The 11,925-nt window shown below is 39.9% G+C and overlaps 1 protein-coding gene across 1 annotated transcript; it reads left to right on the top strand.

The window, feature by feature from the left end:
- Positions 1–7,616: 7,616 nt before the first annotated feature.
- Positions 7,617–8,510, top strand: LOC101631595 (trafficking protein particle complex subunit 13-like). The gene is made up of 2 exons (XM_004685876.1): positions 7,617–7,703; positions 7,821–8,510. The coding sequence occupies exons 1-2, from the start codon at positions 7,617–7,619 to the stop codon at positions 8,508–8,510; spliced, it is 777 nt and encodes a 258-aa protein (XP_004685933.1).
- The last annotated feature ends 3,415 nt before the right edge of the window (positions 8,511–11,925 follow it).

Below are 11,925 nucleotides of genomic sequence, written 5' to 3'. Positions count from 1 at the left end.
GTCTACTTTCATCTCCTTCTTCAAATTAGGGAAGTTCTCTTCTATTATCTCTGTGAATATTTTCTCTATTCCTTGGCCTCTCTCTTCGCCTTCTGGGATACCTATAACTCTGATATTTCCTTTCCTAATGGTGTGAGATAGCTCTTGAAGTGTTTCTTCATTCCATTTCCTTTTTACTTCTTTTTCTTTTTTTTTTAATTCTCTTTGTTTCTGTGTCTTCGAGTGTGCTGATTCGTTCTTCCATTTCATCTGTTCTGTTTTCATAACTTTTCTCAGCATTCTTTATCTCTTTTAGTGGCCTTTTCATAGCCTGCATTTCTTCTATTTCCTTTTTTAATGTCTCATTTTCTTTCTTCAGTTCGCTGGTTGCTTGTCTTACATTTTTTTCATTTCTTTCATTCATTTCCTTGTTTGCATTCTTTAACTCCTGGATGGCTTGCCTCATTTCATTTTGTTTATCATGATGATTCTGAATTCTTTATCTGGTAGGTTGAACAGTTCTTCTATTTCTTTGGTGGTTTCTGTTGCCTGATCTTTTTGTGTTGAATTTTTCCCCTGTGGACTTGCTTGAATATTTGTTTGTCTTCTTTTTCCCTGTTGTGTATTTTCTAATACTTACTATTCGCTGAGATACGGTGTTGCTATTATTGGCTGGCTTTTTTTTTTTTTTTGGATGTTCTTTCTGAAATAGCTGAGGGACTTCCAGACACTTCAGTTGTAGAGGGTATACTGAGTTGTGTTGTTTTTCCCAGCCTCAACTGTGTGTAATTGTGTCTGTTGTCTCACCTGGTAACAGTCAGGGGCCTCTAGTGTTGTTCAGCCTCTTCTAGTAACACGTTGAGGCCATGTTTCTGGAAGGTGTCTGTTGATCTCTGTAGCCTTCGTATGGTCCCAGGTTCCCTCTATGCTTGGTGTGCCCGTGGTTGTTATGATGAATTAGAAGTGTTGTAGGTCTCCCTGGAGCTGTGGGATATAGGTTTAAACATCTACAAATGTGTACATTCATATTCGTTGCCTGCCCACCACTAGAACCTAACAATACTCTACTGTGTTTATTTGGCACCTTCCCTCCCCCACATCTTGGATAGCTCTTTTTTTCAGTCAGATATTAAGAGTTTATTATTGGCTTGGTTTCCAATGACATTTTGTATTTTTCTATATTCCATATAAAAGTGACACCATCCTGTAATTCTTTCTCCTCCTGACTTAATAGCTTCATCTTCTCCAGTTCCATCCATCTTATCACAAATGGCAAGAGTTCCTTTTATAGCTGAGTACTATTCTGTTATGTGTGTATGTGTATCTTAGTGCACCATCAAACACTTGAATGATCAAAAAGTAGTGCTTTTTAACACATTTGCAATCTGCTTGTCTGCTCAAATAGTATAGAAGACAGATGAATCTTGGATAATGACCCTTATAAGTCATAGATTCCTATAAATTTAATCAGGCCAACACAGTTCCTATTTTCCATGTGGTTTTATTGTTTGTGTATGTTGATACACCCTCTAGACCTGTTACGTTTTTAATGATCTGGCAAGTGCTTTTTCTCTAGTTGTTAGAAAGCACCACCAGATGTAGTTTTCTTTTACCTGTAAGTCCAGCAATACCACTTGACTGTCCTAATTCAGGAACATATATCAACTGTTTTGGCCTGAAACAATGCCTTTCTCTTCTACTGGACATTCCACTACATTGATAGTATTCTGCTGATTGGATCTAGCTAACTGGAAGTAGCACTTACACTGCTTTGGGGAGACACATATGCTAGAAGCTGGGGAAGAATCCCACAAAAAATGCAGCCTCAGTGAAAAATTCTTCCTCAGTGAAATATGTAGTAGCAAGTAGACTAGGGTATGCCAAGATATCCCTTTTAAGATGCATAATAAGTTCTTGCATCCAGCTCCTCTTACTACTAATAAAAAGACAAACACTTGCAGACCTCTTTGGTTTGTGGGAGTCAATATGCCCTTCATTGGGTGTGCTACTCTGACCCATTCTGCCGCAGACCAGTGCAGCAGAAGCAGGGGACAAGTTTCAGGGATGGCAATTCTGGCGCAGGGTGGACAAAGATGAGGTTGAGTGACAGACAGACACGACTTCTAGGAGTGCATATCTGAATGTCATTTATTTTCAAGAGTGCAGAGCATTTATACAATTTTTCTTGGCAAGCAAATATAGGAGTACAATGATTTTTTCAATAGAAGCGTGACAGGTAATACATTAATTTCTTTTTGTTTCTGAGATGTTGCCAGGGGCCCAAAACCAACTTGGGGCCCTAGGAAACCACCGTGCATTCAAGGTTCAGTGCTGCTAAACAAATGCCCTATCTATCACCTATGCCTTTCTAATACTTTTAATTACTCTCTCCATTCATTTCACAATCCACTTGGTATATAGGAGTTAATTGTATAATAGAATTAAAGATTGTAAGGGAGTTTCTCAGAAGTAAATCAATATCAAGAACAGAGGAAGCTACATTCCTTTCAAGAGTATCATTAGAACAAAGCACAGTGTTCATAACATTTCTTTGGTTGAGTATGTTGTGTGTCAGCAGAATCAGGAAACAAATCAAAAGTTACAATGACCATTCGCGAATCAGCCATTCTTCTATTCTTGGAGGGCCACGTATTCCTCCCATGTGCCTGGTACCTTGACCGTGCCAAGCTCTAAGGATTTCTCACTTAGGCGCCGCGGGAGGGGACGTGGCACCACTCATGAATGATTATTTTGATTTAGCCCAGAATATGTGGAAATCTTGCAACAGACCCAGGTTACCATAGAAACTGCCTTGCCACTTGGGTCATTTGAGCCAGACATAGAATGATGTTAAGCAATCAGTGGCATGTAGAAACACTGTTTGAAGCATTTGGAGACCATGAAGGTAAATAGCAGACTCAAAATTTAGAGGGAAACGCTACTGAGAGAGAATTACTCTCTTTTTGATAAGCAACTTTTGTGTTGCTACTGGACTTTTGTAAAGACTGAACACTCAACCATGAGAGAAAAAGATACCATATGACATGTCACCTATCACAATCTCAGTTTTGTGTGACTAAAGAAAGAATTGCCAGTGCACAACAGCATTAAATTACTAAGTGGAGGTGTTGTATAGGAAATGAAGTTTGAGCAGGTCCTTAACATGAATAAATTGCATGAAGTGGCCTTATTATCCATAGTCCCTTACTGCTATTTTATCTTCACTCTCTCAATCTGTACCTATGGTTAGCTGATTGAGGAAGCAAAAACTCTCCCCAATTTGCAGATGGATCTACAGTAACATAAATGAAAGTCCTAAAAGTAGACAACTATTTCACACCAGCCCATCTGGACACTACCCTAAATGAGCTGTGAGTGGTACAAATGCTTTTTCACTTTACCTAGAAGCACATATGCCAAAGGAAAGAGCCAGAGCAATTCACTAACTGTGGCCAATGTTGTTGCTGGATGCTTGGTTTGAAACTTAAAAGTATTTGATTGGAAAACTGGAAATGAGGAAGTCTGGGTAACAGATATGTGAACTCACTAAATCAGCAAAGAATGTGAAGATACTCATGTCAGGTGTACCTGTTCACCCAAGAATGACTTTTGCAGAGGAGGTCTTCACTAAGCAAGTAAATAGGATGACCCTTCTGTGAATATCAGTCAGAATTTTTCATAAGCTATGCCTCTTATTCTATTCCCTAATGGGCTCATGCTCCAAATGTCTGTGTTGGCAAGAGTGAATTTTTATGATGTATCAACTTTGACAGGGTAATTTACATTTTCCATACTTCCACATGTTGGACCATTCCATTTGGGGTGGTCCACAAAAGAGAATTTTCCAAGATTTTGGAAGATAGAAGTAAGGTGACAAGAAAGTCATAAACATAAATATATATGTTATTGGTTTTATGCTGAGTCAACTCAAGGAGCAGCAGCACCAATTAGCTCATAGCTCACACCTGATTGGTACATTCCATGATCCAGGAAATACACAGTTGCATAAAAGAGCTCTGAGGAGCAGCTGCCACAACAGACTTGCAGTGGAGCAGCAGGGTAAGAGAACACCACAAGCAACAACAAATATTGGCGAGGATGTGGAGAAAAGGGAATTCTTCTGCACTGCTGGTGGAAATGCAAACTGGTACATCTACTATGGAAAGCTGTTTGGAGATTTCTCAAACTGCTAAAAACAGAGCTTTCATATGATCGAGCCATTCCACTGCTAGGTATCTATCAAATGATGCAAAAACAATAACTCAAAAGGACATCTGCACTATGTTTATTGCTGCACTATTTACAATAGGAAGATGTGGAATCAAACCTCATGCCCAAATATAGATGACTGTATCAAAAAGATGTGGTATATATACATAATGGAATATTACTCGGCAAGCAAAAAGGATAAACTCATACTCTTTGAAGCAACATAGTTGGAGCTAGAAGGAATGATGCTCAGTGAAATAAACCAGAAAGAAAAAAAAAATATGGTTTCACCCATAGCAGGAGTGTAAAAAAAAAAAAAGCAGGAATCATGAAAAAAAAAAAGACATATATATAGTAATCTAATAAAGTAAAAAAGAACATCAACTAACAACTATAAACCAGATATATTCTATGGGGGAGGAAAGGGGAACAAGATCAAAACTGGGGAAGGAAGAGCACATCAGACTATGGTGATGGCACATGGGTGAAGTGGTGGTGAGAAGTCAATGGGGATTACAATTGAGATGAAAACATTTACAAAATGAAGAATAATGTAAAAAAAATGGAAAAGGAAAAGAAAAGAAATAATATGGCTTCAGCCCCTGAAGAAAGAGAGGAAGATTCCATTCCTGGCTTCTGCAGAAAAAAGAATAAGGACCAGAAGCTGAAAGAAGAAAGGAGAAAACATCCAGCAGCCAACCTCCAAGGAGGGAAGAAAAGCCGAAGACCTTTGCCAGAGACTGGGCCTCCTGTCTGACACTGGTCTGACGTTGCCTAAAAGGAGCACCATAGGCTCCAGGCCTGGTGTCTCAAAGAGCTGTTTGTTGTCAGTATAGCCCAACACCTCACAAAGAGCTGTTAGCACTGGGTGTCTCTGACATCATCTCTGTGGATCAGTAGTGACAATCACGACTGGCCAGTGCTGTCCAGCATCACTGGTGACCAGTGATAACCATCACTGACACTACCAGGGTGAGAGAGACACCCACTTACAGTAAGCTCTTTGTTTCCCCTTCTTATAAAATAAACCCTATGGTTATTGTTCCTGGAGCCTGAGGCCTCTTGTGAGTATGCAGGTAGGTTAAACCCACAGACAGTGACCTGTCCTATTGGGCACTGTCTTTTGTTGGCTATAGCCCATAGGCCCCTACTGGGGACCCTGATTTTGTTTTTTGGCCTTTAGAAGCTTTTTGGTAGGATTTCTTGTCTTAGCACCCAGGCAGGTGGATAGGCTATTATGGTCTATCCATGTATCCCATCCTACCATCTTTCTGACTGCCCCCCAGTTTCAGTAGACTATGGGGGATTTGGTTGAGGCTGCACTGTAGTTATAACACCAACTGGGGCACCCCAATATGCTACAATTAAAAATAAAGTCTTTTTTAGAACATGCTTAGTGAAATAAGCCAGAAAGAAAAGGAAAAATACCAGATGGTTTCACTCATAGCAGGAGTATAAAGGACAAGGGAAGAAAATAATAATAATGAACAACCATATACCAGAGACATTTTATGGGGGTGGAGTGGGGAATGGGATCAAAAACATGGGGGAAGGAAATACACTGGACTATGGTGAAGGCTCATGGGTGATTTGGTGATGGGAAGCCCACGGGGATTACAACTGAGATGAAAAAATGCACAGAATGATGTAAAAATAAACATATTATTTTTTTTAAATAAAGTCTTTTAAAATTTATTTTTACATCATTCTTCATTTTGTGCACTTTTCATCTCAGTTGTAATCCCCATGGGCTTCCCACCACCAATTCGCCCATGTGCCATCACCATAGTGCCCATGTGCTCTTCCCACCCCAGTTCTGATCCCACTCCCCTTCCTATCCCATAACATGTCTCTGGTAGGAATTGCAGATGGCCAACAAGCATATGAAACAATATTGAACATCACTTGTAATAAGGGAAATGCAAATTATAACCACAATGAGATACCATTTCACACCGGTGAGAATGGTACAACTAGCACCAACAAATGTTGGCAAGGATGTGGAGAAGAAAGTAGTCTCCTGCTCTGCTGGTGGGAATGCAAACTGATACAACTACTATGGAAAGCTGTTTAGAGGTTTCTCAAACTGCTAAAAATAGAGTCTCCATATGACCCAACAATCCCACTCCTAAGTATCTACCCAAAGGACACAAAAACAACTATTCAAAAGGACACCTGCATCCCCATGTTTATTGCTGCTCTATTTACAATTGGGAAGATGTGGAATCAACCCAAATGCGCAAAAATAGAGACTGGGAAGGTTAAAAAAGATGTGGTACATATACACAATGGAATATTACTCAGCAATCAAAAAAGAGAAACTCATACCATTTGCAGCAACATGGATGGAACAGTACAGGATCATGCTCAGTGAAATAAGCCAGAAAGAAAAGAAAAATACAGGATGATTTCAGTCATAACAGGAAAATAAAGGACCAGTGGGAAAAATAAATTAAGTTTTTTATATGCAAGTTGACTATTCTTGATTCCATATCTGCCAATTACCTTCTATGTGAACTTCTCACAGTTCAAACCACTATGTCCCTGACAAAATATCACACCAGGAACAGGTATCAGGCAACTAGAGGTGTCCTTACTGCCAGGAATCCATGGCATTATTCAGACTAGACAAATGCTTATCCTGCCCTCATTTAAATTTCCAAATAACAGCTTGCATACATGCTTTACCCTTGGTGCTTCTGCCAGCTAACCAAACCTGGTACATCCCCATGTGGTCCTGTGTAGCGTGTCATACCCTCTCCTCAGGAAATGTAACGAAGAAACTCTCCTTTCTTTCTTAAATATTTATTTATGCATACAATAACAGGGGTACAGGCAAGGAGTGCAGGGTGTGAGAGGAATCGCCAGAGACAGGATGACTGAAATACACTGCTGAGGGGAGAAGCATGTGAGACAGGACAGGTATACTGTGCCATGTGGGTCACCTCCCCCTAGCTGGGGATTGAACTTGTAGTACTACAGTGCTGAGGATAGCTTCATAGTGCTATGCTTTAACCCCTTGTGCCACCAGGTAGGCCTGACACTCTCAAAAGCACTTGTCTCTGTGTCTTTAGTCTTATCACACATGATTAAAACTAATCTCAAATACTTTTTAAAAGGGGGCAAAATTATAATGAGAATGGTGGGAAATCTATCCAGGCAGAAAGTTATTCTGACATTCAAGTTGATTCACAAACTTTCAGTCACATGAGAATATAGTGACTTACCTGGTGACTTCTCTAACATCATCACAGGTGGCATCCATCAAAAATGTCAATGTTGGAATGGAAGTTTAAGAATTCCCTCAAACTATCAATCCTTAGAACTACATTTTTGAGAATCCCTAATAATTGTAATTTAGTGGTAAAAATCATATTGGAAACTCTGAACTTCAAACCAATACTCAGTCTTTACATCTCTTGGTCTCCATGGCTACTGTGGTAGAACTTGCATCCAATTGTTGCATTGATGATGTCATCCTTATCACAGTAATGGACACAGGGAAGTTTAGCCTGGTGGGTTTGGTATCTACCTATTGAACACAAAGTGGAGGAAAGATGTTTTTAAGGAACCTATGCTTATTGCCTTCCCTTTCACCATTTAAAGTTAAAACAAAATTTGATAATTCACAGATTAGTGAGTTATTTCTTGAAGTCCAGATTCAGAATATTTTATCTTCAACTGTCTTTATACAAAAGGTTTCCTTAGAGCTCTCTGAAATGTACACAGGAGCCGAGTTAAATACTGTCAACAAAGATGGAGAAGATGAGTGTACCTTTGGAACAAGAACATTTTTGCAGTCAATGGAAGGACGCCAGTATTTATACCACCTTCAGCTCAAGCAGGAATTTTCAGAAAAAGTTAGTACCATTTGGGAACTAACAGAAATAGGAAAATTGAATATACTATGGAAAAGAAATCTAGGTGAAAAGGCAATGTTACAGACTATCCAACTTAAAAGAGAAGCTCCATGTTATGGGAACTTGAGGCTGTCTTTGATGACAATCCCAGACACTGTAATTTTAGAAGAGCCTTTTTATATTACCTGTAAGATAACCAACTGCAGTGATCAGAAAATGAAATTGGTTTTGAACATGGGCGATACGGATTCTATTCGCTGGTGTGGAAGTTCAGGAAAGTATCTTGGAAATCTGCCTCCACGTTCATCTCTCTGTTTTACCCTAACACTCCTGTCCCTAAAACTGGGTCTACAAAGTGTCTCTGGCATACGGATAACAGACAAATTATTAAAGAAAACATATGTCTGTGATGATGTTGCAAAAGTCTGTGTAATATCTTCCATTATTAAAATGAAAACTTGAAGAAAATTTCCAGGGTTATGCTTTCCAGGAAGTTTCACAGAAAAACTTTTCACACGTCTGTTGGCATCAAAATCATCAACTGGTGACAAATATAAAGACAGTGTTTTTATTTGCTTCCTTTGAGACTGCCTTTGAGAATTAAACATCTGTTGATTTAAAAAGAACACTGCTGACTCACATCATACATACAGAGCTTTAAAATTCTGCACTTGTATATTTCCAAATATTTGTGACTTCATTGACATTATAAAGGTCGCCATTGGACTGTAGGTTTCTTCTTTTTTTTTTTTTTGAATAATGAAGACGCCATTTAAAGAAGATTACATCAGATTTACAGAAATCCTTAACAGCATTTGTAACTTCCTATTTAATTAAAGTTGACATTGAGAAAATATAAAATCTCAGAAGTTATATTGATAATTTAATTAAAATAATTGTAGTTTACTTGGCAAGATTTCAGCTTACTTTGTTTTATTTTTTCTTCTCTCCTTTTCAATAGAGTCCTTTTCTTTTTCTTTTTATTTTTTAAAGATGTATTTATTTGTGCATACAGAGCTGGGGTACAGGCTGGGGTACAGGCCAGAGGCTCAGGGGCGGCGAGAGGATTCACCAGGGACAGAGTGGGGAGCAGACAGGCAGATCCACGAAGTACACTGCTGAAGGGAGCAGCGGGCGGGTCAGGAGAGGTCTGCCAAGCCATGTGGTCTCCTCCGGGGCAGGCGGGGATCGAACTCATGGGAAAGCGGCTTTAGATTCTCAGTGCTGTGCTTTAACCCACTGCGTCACCAAGGAGGGCCTCAATAGAGTCCTTTTCAATGAGAGTGCTGAATATAATTCAGGATGGGCCTGATTATTTAAACCTGTTGATATTTGCTACTTGTTAAATAGTGTTTCTAAGAGTATCCAAATGATGGTACTGTAGCCTTGTGTTTATGTGATGCACTTAACTGGCTCTTTTTCATTTACTTATCTTGCCAACATTCTATGAGCTGAAAAGTTTGTTTTCATCAGTTTTATTCCTGTAAGGGCCCTTGTGAATAGTGCTTGGATTATTCAGTTGGCTCTTAATAATTAATGTAAGGCATTCTTTCCCATTTCTTTCTCTGCCCTTTTTGATGTTGAAAATGTGCTACTTCCTTTCATAAGTATAATGAGTCCATAAAATTTGGCTTGGTCTTGGGAACACAACCAAAATGGTGGCCTAACCAATGAGTGGAAGAACATGGATTTATTTGCTCTCATCTCTGTTGCCCACCCAAACTGGACCTATGACTTTGGTTGACAGTGTAGTGAACTCTTCTTTGGTGTTATCGTTTCTTAAAAAAAAAATTCCAATTTTATATTCACATATCAGCCCTTTATTTAGGGAAACAAAACCGTATCAGGTATTAGCTAATCTTTGACTTTTGAGACTATAAGATCCATATTTCTATGATGATATTTTCCTATAGTTTATATCCCTCGAATCATTTCTCAGCTTTTTGGCTAAAATCAAGTGCAGTTTCTATCCCTACTCATTGCTTTTATTTTAATGTTTAAGCACTAATTTCTTACTATAAAAGCAACTCATGAATATATTGTCCATAGAAATAACAGAAATTAGAAGCTCTCTCCATTTGTTCCATTGTTCTGACTGTGGATCCCTTCCTGTTAGCTCTGGATTTCTGCCTTATCTCCCTCCAGCTTTCCTGACTCTCTGGACACACCTGTGTTAATCCTTTATTAACACTGACCCTGTGCTCTTTTCTGTTGAAGACCTGACTGATGTAAACAGATATGAACATACCCATCCATACACTGCTCTAGAGTAAATGGAAGTGATCAGGTTTTTTCCACCCTCCCGCCATTAGCATCAACGGTGGACACCTGTGGGCTTACACGTGCTCCTGATGGCGGCACCTGGAGTGTGTCATGGCGTGCGTGAGTGGGCTCACCTGAGCTTGGCGAGGGAGCATCGAAAGGTGGCAGCAGAGGATGGGAAGTCCATACAGTAGAAACCATCCAAGAGAGCACGAGAGAGTGTCAGAGAGCTCAGAAAGAGCTTGTAGGGGTAAGGGGGAGGAGAGGAGGAAGGGCCCAAGTTGCTGTCTCCCTGCTGGCTTGTTTCCCCTAACCTGTGGCATCAGCCAAAGCTCCATGTTTCTCCTTCAAGTTGCATGAAACAATGATGAACCTACCTGACCTGGGATGGTTGCAGAACAACTACACACACCACACACAAGCACTAGACACACTTCAATATTGACATTAATGACACAAGTCATGAAAGAACATGTTTTATCCATGGGGTACAAATATTTATAGTGTGCTTGAGTGAAGTGTTAAGAAATCAAAAGCAGGGCCTTCCCTGGTGGCCCAAAGGGTCAAAGCACAATACTATGAAGCTATAGTAGCCGTTGCAGCAAGAGTTCGATCCCAGGCCAGCGCAGTGACCCACATGGCACAGCATACCTCTCCTGACCTGCCCACTGCTCCTCTCAGCAGTGTATTTCAATCAATCTGTTCTGTTCCTCACTTTGTCTCTGGTGAATCCTCTCACCCCCCACACCTCTGGCATGTACCCCAGTTCTGTATATATAAATAAATAAATCTTTAAAAAAATAAATCAAAAGCAAACAATGAATGAAAAGCAGGGGTTAGATAATGTACAGATTGCATTTTGCATCACGTCTGTGTGGGAGACTTGACTGTGAATGGTCATACTGAAGCTCCCATCTCTCTTTTCTCTTCTCACCTGTGTTTGGAATATAGCTACACAAGAAAAATGGCAATTCGAACAGTTTTAACACATCTGCCTTCATTTAGGCAATAAACAAAAGGTTTCATGATCCAGTCACTGGTAGCATGCAGGTAGAAGTAGTTAAGACAAACAGTATTTATGGAGTTAAGTCAGAACACCTGTCCAGAACATTGGTCACTCGTATGTTTTTGCCTTGTTCACAGACTGTCTTATCTTGAGAAGGGTTGCTGGGCTATTGGTTTCTTTAGTTAAACTATACCACGCTCATCACTGACAACTTACCACTGGCACCTTTATGACTTACTTTCCCCTTTCATTTTCTTGCTAACTTTTCTAGCATTGGTGACTGACAGGACAGCAGGAGTTTTGTCTAACCTGAAGAAAGTGGCAAAATGATGATTTACTGAAGTTGGGGCTCAGGGAAAACAGTATCATAGAATGGCACAGGTATGAAATTCTGAAATATTTATACAATATAAGTGTAAGTAGACACATACATAACAGAGGTCCCATAGGTCCCTTAAAAGACACTGCTATGGCACTCCCTGGTAGCCCAAAGGGTTACAGCGCAGCACTACAAGCTAGCCACAGCCACTTCAGTGCGAGTTTGATTCCAGGACCTAGACATGACCCACAAGGCAGGCAGACCTCTCCTGACCTGCTCCCCTCAGCAGT

The sequence above is a fragment of the Condylura cristata genome, unplaced genomic scaffold (genome assembly GCF_000260355.1).
Source record: "Condylura cristata isolate star-nosed mole 26May11 unplaced genomic scaffold, ConCri1.0 scaffold00019, whole genome shotgun sequence".
In the NCBI taxonomy this organism is placed as follows: domain Eukaryota; kingdom Metazoa; phylum Chordata; class Mammalia; order Eulipotyphla; family Talpidae; genus Condylura; species Condylura cristata.
Note: the sequence above shows the minus strand (reverse complement) of the source record. Positions and strands in the feature narration are given on the sequence as shown.